Below are 26,250 nucleotides of genomic sequence, written 5' to 3' on the forward strand. Positions count from 1 at the left end.
ACTGTGAATACAAGTGCTACTGTATCTAAGAGACCCGTCAGCCCATCTGGTCTGTGCCAAACCATTTAAACTGCCTACATCCGTTGACTTGCATTGGGACCATAGCCCCCCGTAGCCCTACCATCCATGTACCTATCCAAATTTCTCTTAAATGTTAAAATCGAGTTTGCATGCACCATTTGTGCTGGCAGCTCATTCCACACTCTCATGCCTGCAAGTGAAACAGTGTCCCTCATGCTCCCATAAACATTTCACCTTTCACCCTTAAGCCATGACCTCTGGTTATAGTCCCACCCAACCTCAGTGGTAAAAGCCTGCTTGCAATTACCCAATCTATACCCTTCACAATTTTGTATACCTCTATCAAATCTCCTCTCAATCATCTACGTTCTAAGGAATAAAGTGCTAAAATCTATTTAATCTTTCCTTATAAATCAGGTCCTCCAGATCCGGCACATCCTTGTAAATTTTCCCTGAACTTTCAACTTTATTTACATCCTTCCTGTAGGTAAGTGACCAAAACTGCACACAACACTCTAGATTAGACCTCATCTATGTCTTATACTACTTCAATATAACATGCTATCTCCTGCACTCAATACTTTGATTTATGAAGGCCAATGTGCCAACATTTTTAACAAACCTATCTACCTGTAACCCACTTTCAATGAATTATGGAACTGTATTCCAAGATCTCTTTGTTCTACCAAACTCCTCAGTGCCCTACCATTCACTGTGTAAGACCTACCCTGGTTGGTCCTACCAAAGGGCAATGCCTGACACTTGTTTGTATTATATTCCGTTTGCTATTTTTCCGCCCATTTTACCATCTGGTCCAGATCCCACTGCAAGTCATGATAACCTTCCTTGCTGTCCACTATAGCCGCATCTCGGTGTCATCTGCAAATCTGCGGATTCAGTTTACCACATTATCATTGTCACATGGTGCGAGCAGAATCATCTGCAGCTTAATGTGAAAAATACTAAGGAGCTGGTGGTGGACCTGAGGAGGGCTAAGGTACCGGTGACCCCTGTTTCCATCCAAGGGGTCAGTGTGGACATGGTGGAGGATTACAAATACCTGGGGATACGAATTGACAATAAACTGGACTGGTCAAAGAACACTGAGGCTATCTACAAGAAAGGGCACAGCCTTCTCTATTTCCTGAGGAGACTGAAGTCCTTTAATATCTGTCGGACGATGTTGAGGATGTTCTACGAGACTGTGGTGGCCAGTGCTATCACGTTTGCTGTTGTGTGCTGGGGCAGCAGGCTGAGGATAGCAGACACCAACAGAATCAACAAACTCATTTGTAAGGCCAGTGATGTTGTGGGGGTGGAATTGGACTCTCTGACGGTGGTGTCCGAAAAGAGGATGCTGTCCAAGTTGCATGCCATCTTGAACAATGACTCCCATCCACTCCATAATGCACTGGTTAGGCACAGGAGTACATTCAGCCAGAGACTCATTCCACCGAGATGTAACACTGAGCGGCATAGGAAGACATTTCTACCTGTGGCCATCAAACTTTACAACTCCTCCCTCGGAGTGTCAGACACCCTGAGCCAATAGGCTGGTCCTGGACTTATTTCCACTTGACATGATTAACTTATTATTATTTAATTATTTATGGTTTTATATTGCTATATTTCTTCACTATTCTTGGTGCGGCTGTAATGAAACCCAATTTCCCTCTGGATCAATAAAGTATGTCTGTCTGTCATGCAGATCATTGATATAGATAACAAACAACAATGGACTCAAGCACCAATCCCTGCGGCACTCCATTAGTCACAGCCTCCAGGCAGACAGGCAACCATCTACAAATCCCATTTCCAGAAAAGTTGGGATATTTTCCAAAATGCAATAAAAACAAAAATCTGTGATATGTTAATTCACGTGAACCTTTTATTTAACTGACAAAAGTACAAAGAAAAGATTTTCAATAGTTTTACTGACCAACTTAATTGTATTTTGTAAATATACACAAATTTAGAATTTGATGGCTGCAACACACTCAACAAAAGTTGGGACAGAGGCATGTTTACCATTGTGATACATCACCTTTCCTTATAATAACACTTTTTAATCGTTTTGGAACTGAGGATACAAATTGTAGTAGATTTGCAATTGGAAATTTTGTCCATTCTTGCTTGATATAAGACTTTAGCTGCTCAACAGTCCGTGGTCTCCATTGTCTGATCCTCCTCTTCATGATGCGCCATACATTTTCAATAGGAGATAGATCTGGACTGGCAGCAGGCCAGTCAAGCACACGCACTCTGTGTCTACAAAGCCACGCTGTTGTAGCCCGTGCAGAATGTGGTCTGGCATTGCCCTGCTGAAATAAGAATGGATGTCCCGGGAAGAGACGTCACCTTGATGGCAACATATGTCTCTCTAAAATCCTAATGTACACCTCAAAGAGTCAATGGTACCTTTACATACATGCAACTCACCCATGCCGTGGGCACTGATGCACCCTCATACCATCACAGATGCTGGCTTTTGCACCTTTCGCTGATAACAATCAGGATGGTCGTTTTCATCTTTGGCACGGAGAACTCGATGCCCGTTTTTTCCGAAAACTAGCTGAAATGTGGACTCATCTGACCACAGCACACGGTTCCACAGTCTTTCGGTCCATCTGAGATGAGCTCGGGCCCAGAGAACTCGCCGGCGTTTCTGCATAGAGTTGATGTATGTCTTCATCCTTGCGTAATACAGTTTCAAGTTGCATTTCTGGATGCAGCGACAGACTGTGTTAAGTGACAATGGTTTTCCGAAGTACTCCCGGGCCCAGGTGGCTATAATTGTCACAGTAGCATGACAGTTTCTTAGACAGTGCCGCCTGAGGGCTCGAAGAGCACGTGCATTCAACAGTGGTTTCCGTGCTTGCCCTTTACGCACCGAGATGTCTCTGAATTCTCTGAATCTTTTCACAATATTATGTACTGTAGATGTTGAAAGACCTAAATTCTCTGCAATCTTGCATTGGGAAATGTTCCTTTTGAACTGACTAACAATTCTCTCACGAATTTTGGCACAAAGGGGTGAGCCACGACCCATCCTTGCTTGCAAAGACTGAGCCTTTGATGGACACTACTTTTATACCCAGTCATGAGACCTCACCTGCTACCAACTAGCCTGCTTAATGTGGAGTCTTCCAAACCGGTGTTACTTGAATATTCTGTGCACTTTTCAATCTTATTTTAACTCTGTCCCAACTTTTGTTGAGTGTGTTGCAGCCATCAAATTCTAAATTTGTGTATATTTACAAAATACAATTAAGTTTGTCAGTAAAACTATTGAAAATCTTTTCTTTGTACTTTTGTCAGTTAAATAAAGGTTCACATGAATTAACATATCACAGATTTTTGTTTTTATTGCATTTTGGAAAATATCCCAACTTTTCTGGAAATGGGGTTTGTACTACCACTCGCAGGCTTCTCCCACAAAACCAATGTCTAATCCAATTTGCTACTTCATCTTGAATGCCAAGTGACTGGACCTTCTTGATGAACTTTCCATGCGGGACCTTGTCAAATGCCTATGACAGACACGACCTACCACAAAGCAAAATATTTTCCAAAATGTTAATAATAATGAAGTCATCTTGTCAGGTATTATGCCATGTTCAAAGCTACAAATATGCAATTAAGGGAGAATTTTAAAAATAATAACAGTAAATACATTTTATTATTTCACTACAGTATAGTCTTTGCCTATTGAGTTAAGTATATTACAACTAAAATATTCTATTGACAAGAATAACATAAAAATTTAGCAATTATATTGCCTTGACCAACAGTTTGCCCACACATTCTTAACAATTTTTTGTTTAACTATTTTTGAGTCCATTATCTCCACCTTTTTCATTTACTTTCTGCTATCCATTTGACCTGTCATGACTGAGTCCAAACTGTCTACACATCCGTTTGCCCCAATATTATTTCTAATCTCATTTGTCTCTTCCAATAGTAACACAGCAGTTTAAAAAGCTTAAGTAACATGAGAATTAAGAGGACAGCAGTTGTGAATCAAAGGAAAATTAGGGAAGACAATTCACTGAGATGTGTAAGTCTTCTTTGGAACCAACATCACTGGTGGCATTTGACAAAATGTAGCATCAAGGAACCCCGTTAAAAATGACAATAACTATTGAAGGATAGGGATAGAGGATAGGTTGAAAATCTCTCCATTGTCAAAAAGCAATGGACTGGGTGTTTGAAGCTCAGCCCTAGCCTACTGCTGTTAAGAGCACTGTTCATAGGAACATTCAACTGTAGTCAAATTGTCTTTTCAAGTCCATTCTCTTATCACCTGTAGAACAACTGTCCCTTGCAAAATAATTAGCCTAGAACTATCTTCAACCTTTTTGGTTAGAATATCATGTACAAGTCCTTTGGTAGCTTTAAGAAGAACAAAGACCTACCAATAGGACTGAAGGACTTCAAAGCTTTCCACACCATTCAAGAGTAATTACATTCAAACTTATTTATCACATTATGGGCATGTTGTATTGGTGCCAAAATGTGTGGCGACTCTTGTGGGCTGCCCCCAGCACATCCTTGGATATACTGGTTGTTAACACAAACAACTCACTTCACTGTATGTTTTGATGTACAGTAGTGGTCACCAACCTTTTTAAGGCTAAGATCCCCTACCTCAGCCTTAGTGAAAGGTGAGATCGACCCCAGATCGATTAGTTTCACACATGCGCACTGGGGCAGAAAAGACCGGAAGTAAAACCCCGCAAGCCGTAAGTAGAAATAATGTATAAACACCAGGGGTACCCATCCTTTTCTGCACCACGGACCGGTTTAATATTGACAATATTCTTGCAAACCGGCTGACCAGGGGTGGTGATGTTAATCACGACCAGAATACAGCGATACTCGAAGCAGGTTCCTTATGTCCAGTCTATTCTGCAATTTAGTTTTCGCTTCTCTTGGCACTTGCTTCTGTCCAGCTCGCTCGTGTTTTTTCCGCTCAAAAACTCAACGCGTTTGTCTTTAAGTGCGGGGTGCTTGGACTCAAGGTACCAAAGCAGTTTTGAGGGCTTCAATGCCTCATTAGACAGCCCTGGCCCAAACTGCAGCTTCCTGCTCCCCCGCCGCCAGACGCTTTGGCCAGGTGGCTGGTCGTGGGTGGGGTAAGAGGACAAGGTCAAGGCCAGAGGTCCCCGTACCGGGGCCGCAGTGGTCGCAGTCCAGAGAGAGTGAGGAGTGTGGCAGGGCCCGTGCCCGTCCCCACTGTAGGATCTATCGGCCGACAAAAGTTTGTTTCAGTAGATCGCAGCGCGGTAGCTGCTCTGCTACTTACAAAACCGAGTCCGAATTAGGTCATCCACGAACACTTTAGCACGGGTTCCCCATGAACATTTGGTGTGCTAAACAGATTTAGAGGCGGCGCCCATCTGTCTGTGCTCTGAGCCGGTAGCAATGGCACTTCCCACCAGCCGCCCAAGGCCAACCAGTGATCCCTGGCACGAGGGTGTCACTGCGTTTAGGTGACTGATGACCTCGCATGTATTCGAGTTCAACAGTGGCGTGACAGGGAATGAGGAAATGATATTGTTTCCTTGCGGCCCAGTGGTTGGGGACCACTGAATTACACTGTGCAGTGCGGGGGAGCTACACGCATGCGCACTGGGCAGGAAGAACGGAACTAAAACCCCGCAAACCGGAAACAATCTCTCAACAGTATTTGTGTATTTCTTTTTCTTTTTTTTTTGGGATCTACTGGGAAAGTCTCAAAGATCGACCAGTCAATTGCAATCGACGGATTGGCGACCACTAATGTACAGAAACATACACAAGCATCAACAAAGCAAGACATAACACCACAAGGAAAATAAGCTTCTTTCCCATTCACACACACAGACAAGCCTTCAAACCCAGCACAAGCTGCCTCCAGGTCTCATTCATTCAGTTCTTTAAGGAGTTGTAATAAATACAGCCCTTGGCAGTAAAGTCCACATTCAACAAAAATGAATTAAAATGAGATAGGTAAGCAAGGTGAGCGTGAAAGTCCAAGAAACAAAGATCACTGAGATCCAATTTTTAAAATTATTTTATTTAAAATACAGCAATACAGCATGTAAGAGGCTCTTCCAGCCCAAGAAGCCAAGTCACCCAGCAACCCAAGCCTAATCACAGGACAATTTACAGGACCAATTAACCTATTAACCAGTACAACTTTGGACTGTGGGAGGAAACGTGGAGTGAACTCCAGCGGTCACGGAAGAATGTACAAACTCCTTACAGATGGTGCAGGAATTGAACTCTGACACCCAGAGCTGTTATAGCATCGCATTAACCACTATGTTTTTTTAAAGTTTGAAAATTCTTACAATACACTTTATTTCACTTCAATAGTGATAACCACAACTCACCATGAATAATGCCATGGGAAATCTGGCATTTTATATTATTTCGGAAGCAAAATTATCTGCATCTAAAAAGGATTTGTACATTACTAAATTCGAGGCTCAGTAATTCTACTCACATATTTGGAGTCCAGAGTCTAACAGTCTTATCCCGTGAAGCAGATGCCACCAGGTGACCTGATGGAGAGAACTGGGCACACATCACAGCATCTTTGTGTCCTGTAAATCGGTAGGCTCTTGTCTGAGGCTTCAAGTTCCATATCATAAGGTGCTGATCAAATGAGGTAGTTGCTTTGGAAATATTAAAACATTAATATTAGAAGTGTAACATCTTCTGATGTTAGTAATGTGAAATAAAAAATGTTGGAAGTGTTCTGGTGGTCAGAAGCATCCATAGAGAAAGAACAAGTTAAATAACTCAAGTGTTTTCATCAGATTTCTTTCTGTCCTGTTTAACTTGAAAGATTAACTGCTTTACTCTCTATGGATGTTGCATGATCCATTGAGTAAATGCAACATGTTCGGTTCTATTTCAATGCCAGAATTTAGCGGTTTTTGAATAAGCTCCTTATAATCCCTGAGTTTTGTTCAAGTGACTTCAGCATTTTGTTTTTGTAGAAAATGACTCATAGTCTCTCATACCTGATTACAAAAAAAATCCTTCAGAGTGCTACATCATGCTCACTTCCTCCAAGTAATGAGTAAACACACAACTTGACTAGCACAGATTCAAATTGTTAGTATAGTTCACAAAGAGATGATGACAGAAAGATATATATCAGATTAAACATCTACAAGTTGATAAAATCTATTTTGATGTAATATACTGATGCAAATAATTGATATTACATGACAAAGAAATTCTGATGAATTCAGCCATGAGCCTATCATGTCTATGGCAGTTTAGAGTACAGTCGGCCCTCCTTATCTGTGAATTCAACCAACCGTGAATCGCGAAAACCCGGGAGTGCTCTTCCAGCACTTGTTGTTCGAGCATGTACAGACTTTTTTCCTTGTCATTATTCCCTAAACAATTCAGTATAACAACTATTTTACATAGCATTTACATTGTATTAGGTATTATAAGTAATCTAGAGATGATTTAAAGTATACGGGAGGATGTGCGCGGGTTATCGTGGATTGGGATTGAAAAAAAATCGGAAGTTCTCTTATTAAGTAAGTCAGAACAGGTACATCCGGTATTATTTAGTGTCGGTTAGTCAAACGTTTGTCTTAGTATATAGTATATATTTTACCTTTTTATGCATATAAAACACTTAAGAACATATGTTTCAGCGCCTGGCTCGGGAACAGAAGTTCCCGAGTTTGATCTAGTGACAGATTGCTCCGGACTGCGCTCTCCACTGTGTCGGGTTGATGTGGAGGATCAAAAACCCAAAACCCAATAATTACACCACTGCGTTGCTTCGTAATAATTATAGCTTTCATCAGGGCAGGGCCTTTCTCACTTTATCCCTTAAAATTGTTCCGATCGTTGACCAAAGTAGCCTAACGCTTTTCCAATGACCGATGGCATTTCACCTCTTTCCGATCGTTTTATTATTTCCACTTTATTTTCAATCCTGATCGTGATTATTTTTGTGAACAGAAACACTGCGCATTCAGAGCTCTGGCGCCGGGTCCTAATGTCCACCGCACTGAGACAGGTCTGGGGTTCCGCTGGGTCCTATGATCCACCGCATTAAGACAGGTTGAATAAGGGACTTGAGCATCCGTGAATTTTGGTATCTGCGAGGGGTCCCGGAACCAATCCCTCGCGGATAAGGAGGGCCGACTGTAATCCCATTTTCTCTCTTATCTCCCTGTAATTCCTATCAATTGCCATCAATTCTCCTACCACCTACCTACCCTAAGAGGAAGTTACTGTGGATAATTAATTCACCAATCAGCAAGTCTTTGGGGTGTGCAAGGAAACAGCTGCACATGGGAGAACCAAATGGTTAAAGGATGTTTGAATGAAGTTCACATTGACAGCACTAGAGATCAGGATTGAAGCTGGGCTCCTGGAACTATGAAGCAATAACACGTGCTGTATCACTTTTAGGGTTTCCAGTATCCTTTGTTGTTTTACTTTACAAACCCACATGAAACACTCATACAAATTTGCCTTCTTGTTATAAATAGCCTCTGAGATTCCATCATTCATTTCTTTATAGAGATCATGATTTTCTAACACGTATTTCCAATTATGTTGTTTAGTCTTTGGTGCCAGAGGGAAAAAATTGTTTCAAGCAAATTATATTTCCATAAATGCATTTGTTTTTGAGGAAAATGGCAAAAAAAAATCACAAAATTTAAAATACAGTATTGTGCAAAAAGTCTTAAGTACATATATATAGGTAGGGTGCCTCAGACTTTTGCACAGTACTGTATTTTTTTAACATGGAGTGGAGAGCGAGTTTATATAACTGGCAGGAGCAAAGGATGTTTGGAATGAAGAGGGTGGAGGGTTGTGGGAGGGGTGTGGGACAGGCAGCAGAGGAAGGGTGCTGGGGTGGGGGTGGCACAGATGCAGACACACACTGTCCTGAGACACCAGGAAAGGTCATTTGATTCCAAATTGGTTTATTGATCATTACAGAATGTTACTCTTGTGCTTCCACTCCATTCCTTCTCCCAACATGATTCTCCTCTCCCTGCCCCCTTCCCACTCTCAGTCCACAATAAAGACCCACATCAAAATCAGGTTCATCATCACTCACATCCTGAAATATGTTCTTTTCTGGTAGCAGCAGTGCAATGCAATAAATAAAATTTTTACAGTACTGTGCTAAAGTCTTAGCTATATATACTGTGCCTATAAAAAGTATTCACACCCCTTGGAAGTTTCCATGTTTCATTTGTTTACAACACTGAATCACAGTGGATTTAATTTGTCTTTTTTGACATTGATCAACGGAAAAAGACTCATGTTAAAGTGAAAACAGATCTCTACAAAGTGATTTAAATTACTGTAATTATAAATATAAAATACAAAATAATTGATCGTTTAAGTATTCACCCCCTTTAATATGACACATCAAATCATCACTGGTGCAGCCAAATGGCCTTAGAAGTCATGTAATGAGTTAAATAGAGATCACTGTGTGCACACACACAAAATGCTGGTGGAACACAGCAGGTCAGGCAGCATCTATAAGAAGAAGCACTGTTGACGTTTCGGGCCGAGACCCTTCGTCAGGACTAACTGAAAGGAGAGACCCTGACGAAGGGTCTTGGCCCGAAACGTCGACAGTGCTTCTCCTTACAGATGCTGCCTGACCTGCTGTGTTCCACCAGCATTTTGTGGGTGTTGCTTGAATTTCCAGCAACTGCAGATTTCCTCGTGTTCAGTGTGTGCAGTCAAGGTGTTTCAATTGACTGCAGTAAAAGTACACCTATATCTGGAAAGTCCAACTGCTGGTGAGTCAGTATCCTAGCAAAAAATACACAATGAAAAGATAAGAACACTCCAAGCAACTCTGCGAAAAGGTTACTGAAAAGCACAAGTCAGGAGTTAGATACAAGAAAATTTCCAAGTCACTGGATATCCCTTGGAGTACAGTTAAGTCAATCATCAAGAAATGGAAAGAATATGGCACAGCTGTAAATCTGCCTAGAGCAGGCCGTCCTCAAAACTGAGTGACCGTGCAAGAAGGGGACTAGTGAGAGAGGCCAAGAGACCTAAGTCAACTCTGGAGGAGTTACAAGCTTCAGTAGCTAAGATGGGAAACTGTGCATCCAGCAACTGTTTCCTGGGTGCTTCACCAGTCACAGCTTTATGGGAGAATGGCAAAGAGAAAGCCACTGGTTAAAATAAAACTTACAAGAATCTCAGCTAGAGTTTGCCAGAAGGAATGTGGAGACTCTGAAGTCAGCTGGAAGAAGATTCTATGGTCTGATGAGACCAAAATTGAGCTTTTTTGGCCATCAGACTGAATGTGATTTTTGGCATAAACCAAACACCTCACATAAGCAAAAACACACCATCCCTACAGTGAAGCACGGTGGTGGCTGCATCATGCTGTGATGATCCTTCACTGCAGCAGGCCCTGGAAGGCTTGTGAAGGTAGAGGGTAAAATGAAACAGAAAACCTACAGCACAACACAGGCCCTTCAGCCCACAAAGCTGTGCTGAATATGTACTTACTTTGGAAATTTCCTAGGGTTATCCTTAGCCCTCTATTTTTCTAAGCTCCATGTACTTACCCAAGAGTCTCTTAAAAGACCCTATTGTATCCACCTCCACCACCGCTGCCGGCAGCCCATTCCATGCACTCACCACTCTCTGCATAAAAAAAAATTACTCCTGACATCTCCTCTGTACCTAATTCCAAGCACCTTAAAACAGTGCTCTCTTGAGTTAGCCATTCCAGCCTTTAGAAAAAGTCTCTGACTATCCACATGATCCATGCCTCTTATCATCTTATATACCTCTATTGGGTCTCCTCTCATTCTCCATCACTCCAAGGAGAAAAGGCCAAATTCACTCAACTTATTCTCATAAGGCATGCTCCCCAATCCAGGCAACATCCTTGTAAATCTCCTCTGCACCCTTTCTATGGTTTCCACATCCTTCCTGTAGTGAGGTGATCAGAAATGAGCACAGTACTCCAAGTGGGGACTGACCAGCGTCCTATATAGCTGTAACATTACTTCTGGGTCTTGAACTCAATCCCACAGTTGATGAAGGCCAATACACTGTATGCCTTCTTAACCACACTGTCAACCTGAACAGCAGCTTTGAGTGTCCTGTGGACTCGGACCCCAAGATCCCTCTGATCCTCCACACTGCCTGGAGTCTTACCATTAATGCTATATTCTACCATCATAGTTGACCTACCAAAATGAGCCACCTCACACTTATCTGGGTTGAACTCTATCTGCCACTTCTCAGCCCATTTTTGCATCCTATCGATATCACCTGTAATCTCTGACAGCCCTCCACACTATCCACAACACCCCCAACCTTTGTGTCATTAGCAAATTTACTAACCCATCCCTCCACTTCCTCATCCAGGTCATAAACATCATGAAGAGAAAGGGTCCCAGAACAGATCACTGAGGCACACCACTGGTCACCGACCTCCATGCAGAATATGACCTGTCTACAACCACTCTTTGCCTTCTGTGGGCAAGCCAATTCTGATCCACAAAGCAATGTCCCCTTGGATCCCATGCCTCCTTACTTTCTCCATAAGCCTTGCATGGGGTACATTGTCAAATGTCTTGCTGAAATCCATATATTTCAGGGCAAAATACAGGGAAATCCTGGAGGAAAACCTGATGCAGTCTGCAAGAGAACTGCGACTTGGGAAAAGATTTGTTTTCCAACGAGACAATGACCCCAAGCATAAAACCAAAGCTACACGGGTTAAAAACAATGAAATTAATGTCCTGGTCAACTCTGAGTCCAGACCTCAATCCATTTGAGAATCTGTGGCTGGACTTGAAAAGGGCTGTTCACTCATGATCCCCATGCAATCTTACAGAGCTTGAACAGTTTTGTAAAGAAGAATAGGGAAAAATTGCAGTGTCCAGATGTGCAAAACTGATAAGAGACCTACCAACACAGACTCAAAGCTGTAATTGCTGCTAAGGGTGCAACTACTTGAAGGGGTGAATACATATGCAATTACTTTGTGTTTTGTATTTGTAATTAATTTAGATCACTTTGTAGAGATCTGTTTTCACTTTGACATGAAAGAGTCTTTTTCTGTTAATCAGTGTCAAAAAAAAGACAAATTAAGTCCACTGTGATTCAATATTGTAAAACAATAAAACATGGAAACTCTCAAGGGGTGGTAAATACCTTTTATAGGCACTGTACGTGCCTAAGACTTTCACATATATGCAGTATAGGACTGAAAGACTGTGAAAAATTTAGTAAAGCCAATGTCTCTGCAGGAAAGATTAGTTATTTTATTTTTGGTTTCTATATTTATTTAGGTTTTTTAAAATCCTATTACAGCTATTTATTTTTTCCACTCACAATTAAAATACAAGAAGATAACTCATCAGACATGCAAGATAAGGGGAGAAACCAGGAGAGGGCAGAAAAATGCTTTGGGTGTGACACACACATTTCCACACACACACACACACACAGACATGTGTCCATACACAAACTTCCACACATACACACACGTATGTCCATACACACACACACACAAAAACATCCACACACACACGTCCTTATACACATATGTCCAGTTTCCATACACACACATTCATACACACTCACCTCCACACACAAACATAACACACACGTCCTTACACACACATCTATACACCCACCCAAACGTCCACACACACGTCCATTCAGACACAATTGACCATACTCCCACACATGCACACATCCACATGTACACACACATACACATGTCCACACATCCATACACACACACACCTGTCCATACACACACGTCCATATACACACTGATCAGTCTCAAAACTGGGCTAGCATTTTGAAGCCTTTTGCTCCAAAGAGTAAATAGAAATAGAAAAAGAAATAAGGTTTTTCAGAAAGGACTAGACTAAGAGAGTCTAAACTAGTGGTCACCAACCTTTTTAAGCCTAAGATCCCCTACCTCACCCTTAGTGAAAGGCGAGATCCACCCCAGATCGATTAGTTACACGCATGTGCACCGGGGCAGAAAAGACCGGAAGTAAAACCCCCGCAACCCAGAAGTAGAAATAATATATAAACACCAGGAGCACCCACTCTCTTTTGCACTGCGGAACTGTTTAATATTGACAATATTCTTGCGGACCGACCAACGGGGAGGGGGGTGGTGGTGGTATTAAACATGACCGGAATATACTGATACTTGAAGCAGGTTCCTTATGTTCAGTCTATTCCGCAATTTAGTTCTCGTGGCTCTCGGCATTTAGCTTCTGTCCCGCTTGCTCACGTTTTCTCTGCTGAAAAATCTCAATGCATTTGTCTTTAAGTGCAGGGTGCTTGGACTCAAGGTGCCGAAGCAGTTTTGAGAGCTTCATTGCCTCGGACAGCCTCCCGGCCCGAACTCCAGCCTCCTGCCCCGCCAGAAGCCTTGGCCAGGTGCGGCTGATTGTGGGTGGGGTGAGAGGACAAGTTCAGGGCCAGTGGTCCCCATACCGGGGCCGCGGCGGTTGCAGTCTGGAGAGAGTGACTGATCGAGCGAGGAGTGCAACAGGACTCGCCCACCCCTTTGTAGGATCTATTGGCCGACAAAAGTTTGTTTCAGTAGATCGCAGCGCAGTAGCTGCTCTGATACTTAAGAAACGCTGAGCCCGAATTAGATTGTCTGCGAATATTTTAGCACCAGGTTCCCCACGAACATTCGGTGTGCTAAACAGGTTTAGAGGCGGCGCCCATCTGTCCGTGCTCCGGGCCGGTAGCAACGGCACTTCTTGCCGGCCACCCGAGGCCAACCAGTGATCACTGCCGTGAGGGTATCACTGCGTTTAGGCGACTGATGACCTCACGTGCGTTCAAGTTCAACAGTGGGCGTGACAGGGAATGAGGAAAGGTGCAGCTGACTCACATCGTTTCCTCGTGGCCTGGTGGTTGGGGACCACTGAATTACTCTGTGTAGTGTGGGGGGAGCTACACGCATGCGCACTGGGTAGAAAGAACGGAACTAAAACCCCGCAACCCGGAAACAATCTCTCAACAGTGTTTGTGTATTTATTTTTCTTTTTTTTTCGGGATCTACTGGGAAAGTCTCAAAGATCGACCAGTCAATCGCGATCGACGGGTTGGCAACCACTAGCCTAAACAAATATAAGTATTTATGTACATGCACTTAGGTGTAAATTAATACCTTCGGTGATTTGCAGCTGTAGTTGACCATACTGTGGCAATAAAACACTAGTTAAAAAGACAGAAGTGTGTTTGAGTTATTTCTGAATAGAAGATGGTCAACAAAGATAAAAGGAAGGCAGGAGGAGTAATGGCAGTATTAATTAAGTAGAATAACACAATGCGGGAAATAATAGAATTTAACTCTGGGAATTGATTTGCATTGCAAATTGCTGCATTCTGGTAGGGGAATAATAGAGACAATATAAACTTGGAATACACAGTTCTTTCTGGTCTTGCACATTTTTTAGGTGTGGAAATACAGTGTGTATGCAGTTAACTCTGAGAAGGTGTAAGCAAATTGCTGTACAAGTTACAGTTTCTAAGTGAAAATATTCCCACAATGCTGGAGTGAAGGAATTTTAGGATTTGGAGCTAGCAGCAATGAAGGAATCATAGCATACTTCCAAGTTGGGAGGGTGTGCAATTGAAACTCCTGGGACAAGCCTACCCAGTGTTAAAGCAGCTCTTGCAGTCTTCTATAGTAGCTGAGTATGTGTGCCTGCCAATAGATAATAGTTAAAATTGGAATAGATTAAACTTTGCAACACTACCTCCATCAAGCTGCAGGCTGGCCAATAGGTGGAGCAGTTCTTCCAAGAATTATTAAGGAAGAGTTAGTTGGGCTAAGAACCAATCAAACCAAACAAGAATCAAGACCACATCTATTATTATAGTTTGGCCACAGCTGCAGTATTACATTCAATTTTGGTTAATGTGCTTTAGGAAGGTCAAAACTTACAAATCTGATTCCACTGATGACGGATTTCAGCTATGTTTAGTTTGCAGATACTGTTATTCTCTTTGGAACAAAAAAGGTTGAGAGAATAGATAGTGGTTTCAAGATTATGATATAGTTAAAGTAGAGAGATTATTTCAGCTAGTGATGGCTCAAGCATCAAGAAATACAGATTTGAAGTGATGGGTAAAAGATGCATGAGTCTTTAAAATAAACTTTTATTAAAAGCAGTATGAACGTGAGATGCAATTTGTTGTTTTGCTGACTTGATGCAAAGCAATCAATGAATTGGACAGCCACATAACAGAAATTAATTTCCAGGGCTAAGGGCTAAAGACGGCAGACTGAATAAGTTATTCTTAAAGTAGCAGGCATAGACTCAATGTGCAAATGATCCCCTTATTCTGTGCTGTAAACAGTCTACACTTTAGTGATTGTTCACAACTGATGAGCCAGGCCATTACGGGAGGGATGAAGAAATTTAATCACATGATGACTGCCTTGGACAATAGCAATACCAACTGTTGTTTATTGATTACAGATCAGAGTTCAATACCATCATACTCTCAGTATGAATTAATGCTCCAAAACCTGGGCCTCTGTAACCCTTCTGCAACTGGATTCTTGACTTTCTCACTGGATCAAAAATAACATCTCCTCCTCACTGACAATCAGCACTGGTGCACCTCAAGGATGTGTGCTAAGCCCACTGTTCTACTCCCTTGACACCTATGATCATGTGGCTAGGCATAGCTCATATGACATCTATAAATTTGCTGATGACACAACTATTGTTGGCAGAGTTTCAGATAATGAAAGGAGTGAGATAGATCAACTGATTGAGTAGTATCACAACAATAACCTCGTACTGAACATCAGCAAGACCAAGGAACTGATTGTGGACTTCAGGAAGGGAAAGTCGAAGGAACACACACCAGTCCTCATCAAAGGATTAGCAGTGAAAAGGATAAGCAGTTTCAAGTTTCTAGGTGTCAACTTCTCTGAAGATCTATCCTGGACCCAACAATTTGATGCTATTGCAAAGAAGGCACAACAGCGGCTATATTCATTAGGAGTTTGAGAAGATTTGGTATGTCACCAAAGACTCTTGCAAATTTCTACAGCTGTACTGTGGGAAGCATTCTAACTGATTGCATCACCATCTGATATGGAGGGGCCTCTGCAAAGGATCAGAAAAAGCTGCAGAAAGTTGTAAACTTAGCCAGCTCCATCATGGGCAGTAGCCTCTTCAGCACATAGAACATCTTCAAAGGGTGATGCCTCAAAAAAAAAAGCAGCAGCCAGGACATGCCCTCTTCTCATTGCCGCCATCAAGGTGGTGGTACAGGAGCCCGAAGACACACACTCAACAACTCAGGAACAACTTTTTCCCCACCGCCATCAGATTCCTGAATGAACAATGAATACACTACCTCACTAATTTTTGTTCTCTTTTTGCACCACTTATTGTAATTTATAGTTTTTTTAAATTATGTATTGTACTGTATTGTTGCTACAAAACAAGCACCTTTCACTACATATGCCAATCATATTAAACTTGATTCTGATTCTGACCTAGGACATCTGCTAGCCAACCTACTCAGGATGTCTCTTCATCATTACCCAGAGTTCCTTTGGTCTGTCTTTCTACTGGGTGAACTATTTACATATTTATAATCTTTTCTCCAGCAGTACCACCATAATTGCTGTTACATCCCAAAATTCCATTCTTTTCATCACTTACCTCCGTTGAAAATGTGCTGATATACTGTCTCAGTGCCAATAATATCCAGCTCTAATCCTCATCCCCTTTTGCCTTTAAATGTTGTTGTGGAGACCCACTTTCTGCGCAGGCGAACCGGCTCACAAATAGCCAGTGCGCGGGGGGAGACTTTGGTAATGCACCTCTGACGTCATTTCCATCCGGAGAGGGCGGGCGCTAGGGATTAAATGCTAGCGCCGCGAAGTTTGAATAAACTAGTCTCCAAACGACTTACCGACTGCGTGTTGTTATTTCAGCGCTGTGTGTAGTACATCGCTACATTGGTGACCCCGACGGTCCAAACGGGATTTGGACCAAAGATGACCGACTCTTCATCTGTTCACGCAGTTTCACTAAAGCGGCCAGTGAAGGAGTGGAGATTTGAGGCTTTGACTCGAGAGATTCTGGCAGTTTTGGCAGTTGGACTGTGCAATCAAGTCAATCAAGATTTGAATAGCTCAGACTCAGCAGAAAGCAGCTGATTGGGCAATCGAGGTCAGGTGACCAAGCAGTTTGAAAAGCTCAAACAAATAAATAGAGGGTTACCTCAAGTGGAGCGGCCTGTGAAGGAGTGGAGATTTGAGGCTTTGACTCGAGAGGCTGAGGACGAACTTCACTCCAAGTGAGGTGAGGCCGGGTAAGTTCTTTTCAAAGGAGAAAGTTTCAAAAGTTGAGGCAAGTATTGGGTAGGTCATGGCAGCTGAGTTCGGCCCTGTGGTTTGTTCATCCTGCAGCATGTGGGAAATCAGGGATACTTCCAGTGTCCCTGATGACTATGTGTGCAGGAAGTGTGTCCAACTGCAGCTTCTGGCAGACCGCATTGAGCGTCTGGAGCTGCGATTGGATTCATACTGGAGCATCCGCGATGCTGAGAAAGTCGTGAATAGCATGTTCAGTGAGTTAGCCACACCGCAGGTAAAGGCTACACAGGCAGAAAGGGAAGGGGTGGTCACTAGACAGTGTAGCAGTAGGCAGGTAGTGCAGGAGTCCCCAGAGGTCATCTCCCTCCTAAACAGATATACTGTTTTGGATACTGTTGGGGGAGATGTCTCATCAGGGGAAGGCAGCAGCAGCCGAGTTCATTGCACCATGGGTGGCTCTGTGGCACAGGAGGGAAGGAAAAGGAGTGGGAGAGCTATAGTGATAGGGGATTCGATTGTAAGGGGAATAGATAGGCGTTTCTGCGGCCGCAAACGAGACTCCAGGATGCTATGTTGCCTCCCTGGTGCAAGGGTCAAGGATGTCTCTAAGCGACTGCAGGACATTCTGGAATGGGAGGGTGAACAGCCAGTGGTCGTGGTGCACATAGGTACCAACGATATAGGTAAAAAACGGGATGAGGTCCTACAAGGTGAATTTAGGGAGCTAGGAGATAAACTAAAAAGTAGGACCACAAAGGTAAAATCTCTGGATTACTACCAGTGCCACGTGCCAGTCAGAGTAGAAATAGGAGGATATTTCAGATGAATATGTGGCTTGAAAAATGGTGCAAGGGGGAGGGATTCAAATTTCTGGGGCACTGGAACCAGTTCTTCGGGAGGTGGGACCGGTATAAACAGGACAGTCTGCACCTGGGCTGGACTGGAACCAATGTCCTAGGGGGAGCGTTTGCTACTGCTGTTCAGGAGGCTTTAAACTAATGTGGCAGGGGGATGGGAACAAGTGCAGAGAGACAGAGGGGTGTAAAGTGAGGGTAGATGCAAAAAGTAGTAAGGTGAAAAGTAAAAGTGGCAGGCAGGCAAATCCAGGGCAAAAAGCAAAAAGAGCCACTTTTCAACATAATTGTATAAGGGCTAAGAGTGTTGTAAAAACAAGCCTGAAGGCTTTGTGTGTCAATGGGAGGAGAATTTGTAACAAGGTGGATGAATTGAATGTGCAGATAGTTATTAATGAATATGATATCGTTGAGATCACAGAGACATGGCTCCAGGGTGACCAAGGATGGGAGCTCAACATCCAGGGATATTCAATATTCAGGAGGGATAGACAGGAAAGAAAAGGAGATGGGGTAGCATTGCTGGTTAGAGAGGAGATTAACGCAATAGAAAGGAAGGACATTAGCCTGAAGGATGTGGAATCGATATGGGTAGAACTGCATAACACTAAGGGGCAGAAAACGCTGGTGGGAGTTGTATACAGGCCACCTAACAGTAGTAGTGAGGTTGGGGATGGCATTAAACAGGAAATTAGAAATGCGTGCAATAAAGGAACAGTAGTTATAATGGGTGACTTCAATCTACATATAGATTGGGTGAACCAAATTGGTAAGGGTGCTGAGGAAGAGGATTTCTTGGAACGTATGTGGGATGGTTTTCTGAACCAACATGTCGAGGAACCAACTAGAGAGCAGGCCATTCTAGATTGGGTATTGAGCAATGAGGAAGGGTTAGTTAGCAATCTTGTTGTGCGAGGCCCCTTGGGTAAGAGTGACCATAATATGGTGGAATTCTTCAATAAGATGGAGAGTGACATAGTTAATTCAGAAACAAAGGTTCTGAACTTAAAGAAGGGTAACTTTGAAGGTATGAGACGTGAATTAGCTAAGATAGACTGGCAAATGATACTTAAAGGGTTGACGGTGGATATGCAATGGCAAGCATTTAAAGATCGCATGGATGAACTACAACAATTGTTCATCCCAGTTTGGCAAGAGAATAAACCAGGGAAGGTAGTGCACCCATGGCTGACAAGGGGAATTAGGGATAGTATCAAGTCCAAAGAAGAAACATATAAATTAGCAAAAAAAAAGCGGCACACCTGAGGACTGGGAGAAATTCAGAGACCAGCAGAGGAGGACAAAGGGCATAATTAGGAAAGGGAAAAAAGATTATGAGAGAAAGCTGGCAGGGAACATAAAAACTGACTGTAAAAGCTTTTATAGATACATGAAAAGAAAAAGATTGGTCAAGACAAATGTAGGTCCTTTACAGTCAGAAACAGGTGAATTGATCATAGGGAACAAAGACATGGCAGACCAATTGAATAACTACTTTGGTTCTGTCTTCACTAAGGAGGACATAAATAATCTTCCGGAAATAGTAAGGGACCGAGGGTCTAGTGAGATGGAGGAACTGAGGGAAATTCATGTTAGTAGGGAAGTGGTGTTAGGTAAATTGAAGGGATTAAAGGCAGATAAATCCCCAAGGCCAGATGGTCTGCATCCCAGAGTGCTTAAGGAAGTAGCCCAAGAAATAGTGGATGCATTAGTGATAATTTTTCAAAACTCCTTAGATTCTGGATTAGTTCCTGAGGATTGGAGGGTGGCTAATGTAACCCCACTTTTTAAAAAAGGTGGGAGAGAAAAACCAGTGAATTATAGACCGGTGAGTCTTGACATCGGTGGTGGGGAAAATGCTAGAGTCAGTTATCAAAGATGTGATAACAGCACATTTGGAAACAGGTGAACTCATCGGACAAAGTCAGCATGGATTTGTGAAAGGAAAATCACGTCTGATGAATCTTATAGAATTTTTTGAAGATGTAACTAGTAGAGTGGATAGGGGAGAGCCAGTGGATGTGGTATATTTAGATTTTCAAAAGGCTTTTGACAAGGTCCCACACAGGAGATTAGTGTGCAAACTTAAAGCACATGATATTGGGGGTATGGTATTGATGTGGATAGAGAACTGGTTGACAGACAGGAAGCAAAGAGTGGGAGTAAACGGGACCTTTTCAGAATGGCAGGCAGTGACTAGTGGGGTACCGCAAGGCTGAGTGCTGGGACCCCAGTTGTTTACAATATATATTAATGATTTAGACGAGGGAATTAAATGCAGCATCTCCAAGTTTGCGGATGACACGAAGCTGGGCGGTGGTGTTAGCTATGAGGAGGATGCTAAGAGGATGCAGGGTGACTTGGATAGGTTAGGTGAGTGGGCAAATTCATGGCAGATGCAATTTAATGTGGATAAATGTGAGGTTATCCACTTTGGTTGCAAGAACAGGAAAACAGATTATTATCTGAACGGTGTCCGATTAGGAAAAGGGGAGATGCAATGAGACCTGGGTGTCATTGTACACCAGTCATTGAAGGTGGGCATGCAGGTACAGCAGGCGGAGGAAAAGGCAAATGGTATGTTGGCATTCATAGCAAAAGGATTTGAGTACAGGAGCAGGGAGGTTCTACTGCCATTGTTCAAGGCCTTGGTGAGACCGCACCTAGAATATTGTGTGTAGTTTTGGTCCCCTAATCTGAGGAAAGACATTCTTGCCATAGAGGGAGTACAGAGAAGGTTCACCAGATTGATTCCTGAGATGGCAGGACTTTCATATGAAGAAAGACTGGATCGACTAGGCTTATACTCACTGGAATTTAGAAGACTGAGGGGGGGATTTTACTGAAACATATAAAATTCTAAAGGGATTGGACAGGCTAGATGCAGGAAGATTGTTTCCAATGTTGGGGATGTCCAAAACGAGGGGTCACAGTTTAAAGATAAAGGGGAAGCCTTTTAGGACAGAGATGAGGAAAAACTTCTTCACACAGAGAGTGGTGAATCTGTGGAATTCTCTGCCACAGAAAACAGTTGAGGCAGGTTCATTGGCTATATTTAAGAGGAAGTTAGATATGGCCCTTGTGGCTAAAGGGATTGGGGGTATGGAGAGAAAGCAGGTACAGGGTTCTAAAACAACAACACACACAAAATGCTGGTGGAACACAGCAGGCCAGACAGCATCTATAGGGAGAAGCGCTGTCGACGTTTCGGGCCGAGACCCTTCGTCAGGACTAGCCAAAAGGAAAGATAGTAAGAGATTTGAAAGTAGTGGGGGACGGGGAAATGCGAAATGATAGAAGACCGGAGGGGGTGGGATGAAGCTAAGAGCTGGAAAGGTGATTGACGAAAGTGATACAGAGCTGGAGAAGGGAAAGGATCATGGGACGGGAGGCCTCAGGAGAAAGAAAGGGGGGGAACACCAGAGGGAGATGGAGAACAGGCAGAGTGATGGGCAGAGAGAGAAAAAAAATCAAACAACTAAATATGTCAGGGATGGGTTAAGAAGAGGAGGAGGGGCATTAACGGAAGTTAGAGAAGTCAATGTTCATGCCATCAGGTTGGAGGCTACCCAGCCGGTATATAAGGTGTTGTTCCTCCAACCTGAGTTTGGATTCATTTTGACTATAGAGGAGGCCATGGATAGACATATCAGAATGGGAATAGGACGTGGAATTAAAATGTGCGGCCACTGGGAGATCCTGCTTTTTCTGGCGGACCAAGCGTAGGTGTTCAGTGAAACGGTCTCCCAGTCTGCGTCGGGTCTCACCAATATATAAAAGGCCACACCGGGAGCACCGGACGCAGTATACCACACCAGCCGACTCACAGGTGAAGTGTCGCCTCACCTGGAAGGACTGTCTGGGGCCCTGAATGGTGGTGAGGGAGGAAATGTAAGGGCAGGTGTAGCACTTGTTCCATTTACAAGGATAAGTGCCAGGAGGGAGATTGGTGGGAAGGGATGGGGGGGACGAGTGGACAAGGGAGTTGCGTAGGGAGCGATCCCTGCAAAAAGCAGAAGGGGGGGGGGGAGGGAAAAATGTGTTTGGTAGCGGGATCCCGTTGGAGGTGGCGGAAGTTATGAAGAATTATACATTGGACCTGGAGGCTGGTGGGGTGGTAGGTAAGGAAAAGGGGAACCCTATCCCAAGTGGGGTGGCGGGTGGATGGGGTGAGGGCAGATGTGCGGGAAATGGGAGAGATGTGTTTGAGAGCAGAGTTGATGGTGGACGAAGGGAAGCCCTTTTGTTTAAAAAAGGAAGACATCTCCTTCATCCTGGAATGAAAAGTCTCATCCTGAGAGCAGATGCGGCGGAGACGGAGGAATTGTGAGAAGGGGATAGCCTTTTTGCAAGAAACAGGGTGGGAAGAGGAATAGCCCAAGTAGCTGTGAGAGTCTGTAGGCTTATAGTAGATATCAGTAGATAAGCCATCTCCAGAGATGGAGACAGAAACTCTCCAGACCAGCTGTCCAGGCCCTGTCCCTGGGGGTGGACTATGCAGCACTGGTGGAGGCGCAGCAGGCAGACGACGAGATGCCCAGCTACAGGACCGCAGTCTCAGGTTTGCAGATGCAGGACTTTCTCGTAGGCCCAGGTGATAGGACCCTCTTGTGCGATGTGGCTACCGGCCAACCTCGCCCCATCGTCCCGGCAGCGGCGAGTTTTTGACTCCATACATGGTTTGGCGCACCCATCTATCAGGACAACCGTCCGGCTGGTCTCTAGCAAGTTCACGTGGCACAGACTTCGGAAGCAGGTCAGTGAATGGGCCAGAACGTGCGCACAGTGCCAAACAGCCAAGGTGCAGCGGCACACTAAAGCCCGGCCGCAGCAGTTCGAACCCACCTACCGGAGGTTCGACCACATTCATGTGGATATCGTGGGCCCCCTACCAGTGTCCCGAGGAGCGCGGTACCTCCTAACTATGGTAGACCGGTTCACGAGGTGGCCAGAGGCGGTCCCGCTCACCGACACATCTACCGATTCCTGATTGCAACCTGGGTAGCACGCTTCGGGGTACCGGCCCACACTCCCTCCGACAGAGGCGCCCAGTTCACCTCCAGCCTGTGGTCGGCTGTGGCCAGCCTGTTGGGAACGCAGCTACATCACACAACTGCCTACCACCCACAGTCGAACGGACTGGTGGAACGCTTCCACCGTCACTTGAAGTCAGCTCTCATGGCCCGCCTGAGAGAACCTAACTGGGTGGACGAGCTTCCCTGGGTCCTGCTTGGAATTCGTACAGCGCCCAAAGAGGATCTACACGCCTTGTCGGCCGAGTTGGTGTATGGCACGCCCCTGGCCATCCCGGGAGAGTTCATACCAGCCCCAAGGGGGCAAGAGGAAGAACCCGCAGCAGTCCTGGACAGGCTAAGCGAAAGGCTCGGCAATCCGGCCCCCGTACCAACTTCACAGAATGGATGGACCCCGACCCATGTACCCAAAGACCTGCAGAACTGTAAGTTTGTGTTTGTACGAAGGGGCGGACACCAGGCACCGCTACAGCGGCCGTACGAGGGGCCATTCAAGGTGATCAACAACAATGGATCCACGTACGTTCTGGACATTGGGGGGGGAGAGAGGAGGTTTTCACGGTGGACCGACTCAAACCAGCCCATGTGGACTTGGCGCAGCCGGTCGAGGTTCAGGCACCGCGGCGCAGAGGCAGACCCAGACTGTGGACATTGGGGGTGTATCACCGGTTCTGGGTGGGGGTGGGGGTTATGTGACGACCCACTTTCTGCACAGGCGAACCAGCTCACAAATAGCCAGTGCACGGGGGGAGCCTTGGTAATGCACCTCTGACGTCATTTCCGCCAGGAGAGGGCAGGCGCTAGGGATTAAATGCCAGCGCCAAGTTTGAATAAACTAGTCTCCAAACGACTTACCGACTGCGTGTCGTTATTTCAGCGCTGTGTGTAGCACATTGCTACATTGTCATTATTTTCAACTGCCTATCCAAAATTAAGAGTACTTCCAGCATTATGTTCCAGAAAACTGACCCCATCTGTGACTCAGATGACCATGACTGTCATGCCCTTTGTGCCCAGTACTCCAGATTTACAAAAGGCAATTTACTTACTCTCCAATTCAACTGATTTTCTCTTATCCAGTTCATTACCAGTCACTTTATCTTGACAGCATCAGCCACTTTAAAAAAAACTACAATAAATCGATCAGACCTAAACTTCCTTTCCAACTGGTCACCAATACCATTTCTGACTCAGAACCTGATCTATTTATCACATATACACTCAGTGAAATACCGCTGGAACCTAATGAAGGTGGCATAGGGGAAAGGAATTGTACCCAAGGCATGGCGAAGGGCGGGAGGGATACTAATTCCCAAAGAGAAGAATTCCTCAACAATCAGTCAGTTCTACCAGATCAGTCTCCTGAATGTGGAAGGAAAGATCTTCTTTAGTGTTGACACATCAGTGCAGAAAGCAGGAATATGTGGTTTCCCAGGATGTCTGGAACACACAAACGTCATCTGGCACCAGATACAAACTGCAGAGAAAGAAAAGAAAGACCTGCATGTGGTCTTCCTAGATCTTGCCAATCTTTTGGGTCGGTGCCTCACAAGACTCTGTGGGCAGTTTTCAACTTTTTTTCCAGGTTCCAGAGGGCATCACAAAGCTGGTCAAAGCATACTTTCAGGATCTGCAGTTCTGTGTCACAACACAAGATAACACCACCACATGGTAGCACCTTGAGATAGGCATAATGGCAGGCTGTACCTTCTCTCCTCTGGCATTTATCATGGCAATGGAGCTCATTATCTGAGCATCACAATGGGTGGTCAGGGAAATGCTTAAAGAATGGGTTGCGTCCTCCTCCAATCGCGGTGTACATGGATGACATGACCACAATAACAACAACAAAAACATGCACCAAACGCCTGCTGGATAAACTCCAGGGAAATATCAAATGGGCACGAATGGAGATCAAACCCAGTAAGTCTTGCAGTATCTCAATTGTCAAAGGTTGGCTCACTGACATAAGGTTTCGTATCAACGCTGAGCCAATACCAGCTGTCCTGGAGAAGCCCATCAAAAGCCTCAGACGTTGGTACAACGCAGACCTCAGAGACACTGAGCAGGTGGAACAACTAAGGCAGGATACAATCAGTGGCCTCAAGCTAATCAACAACACTGCTCTGCCAGGGAGGTTGCACATTTGGTGCTTTCAGTTTGGACTGCTGCCCCGACTTATGTGGCCAATTACCATCCATGAAGTCACGATGTCTCATGCAAATCACCTGGAGAGGCTGGTGAACTCACATGTGAGGAAGTGGCTTGGGTTACCGAGATGCCTTAACAGCATAGGACTTTACTGGAACGGAGCCCTTTCTCTGCCAATTTCTAGCCTGGTGGAGGAATACAAGTGTGCCAAAGCAAGGCTGGAAATGACACTCAAAAGATCTCGGGACCCAATCGTAAGAGGTGTTGCTCCCGCTCTAGCAACAGGGAAGAAATAGACCCCAGCCACAGCAGAACTGGATGCAGAAGCTGCCCTCTGACACTGGGACATAGTGGGCTATGTCCAAAAGGGCAAAGGAGGCTTTGGCCTTGGAGTAATGAAACCTACCTGGCAAAAGGTTACTACAACTGAACGCCGGCACCTGGTGATAGAGGAGGTGTGCCACCAAGAAGCAGCCAGATGTGCCAAAGCAACATCCCAAGCCAAGCAAGGCTGCTGGACGAGGTGGGAGGATGTTGAGAGCAGGAAAATCACATGGAGTGAGCTGTGGAGCATGGAGTCAAACAGATTGAGCTTCATCATCAGAGCAACATATGATGTCCTGCCCTCTCCTACAAACCTAAATCTTTGGCTGGGAGAGGATCCATCCTGTCCTCTGTGCGCAGTTCCGGCATCCCTCAAGCACATCTTGGTTAATTGCAAGACCAACATAATACAAGGCAGATATACCTGGCAACACAACCAAGTGCTGAGGTGTCCGGCAGTTGAACTTGAGTGTAAGAGAGTAACCAGCAACGTCAGGCCCCTCAATGC

General features: G+C 44.4%; 1 protein-coding gene across 3 annotated transcripts in view; it reads right to left on the reverse strand.

Moving 5' to 3' along the window:
• Window positions 1-26,250, reverse strand: part of poc1b (POC1 centriolar protein B) — a 106,270-nt gene that overhangs the window by 73,904 nt on the left and 6,116 nt on the right. For all 3 annotated transcript variants that reach the window (XM_073058836.1, XM_073058835.1, XM_073058837.1), the window contains exon 3: window positions 6,512-6,683. In XM_073058836.1, coding sequence (XP_072914937.1) covers window positions 6,512-6,683 — 172 coding nt within the window. The remainder of the gene's footprint in view (window positions 1-6,511; window positions 6,684-26,250) is intronic.

This window comes from Hemitrygon akajei, chromosome 10 (genome assembly GCF_048418815.1).
Source record: "Hemitrygon akajei chromosome 10, sHemAka1.3, whole genome shotgun sequence".
Lineage (NCBI taxonomy): Eukaryota > Metazoa > Chordata > Chondrichthyes > Myliobatiformes > Dasyatidae > Hemitrygon > Hemitrygon akajei.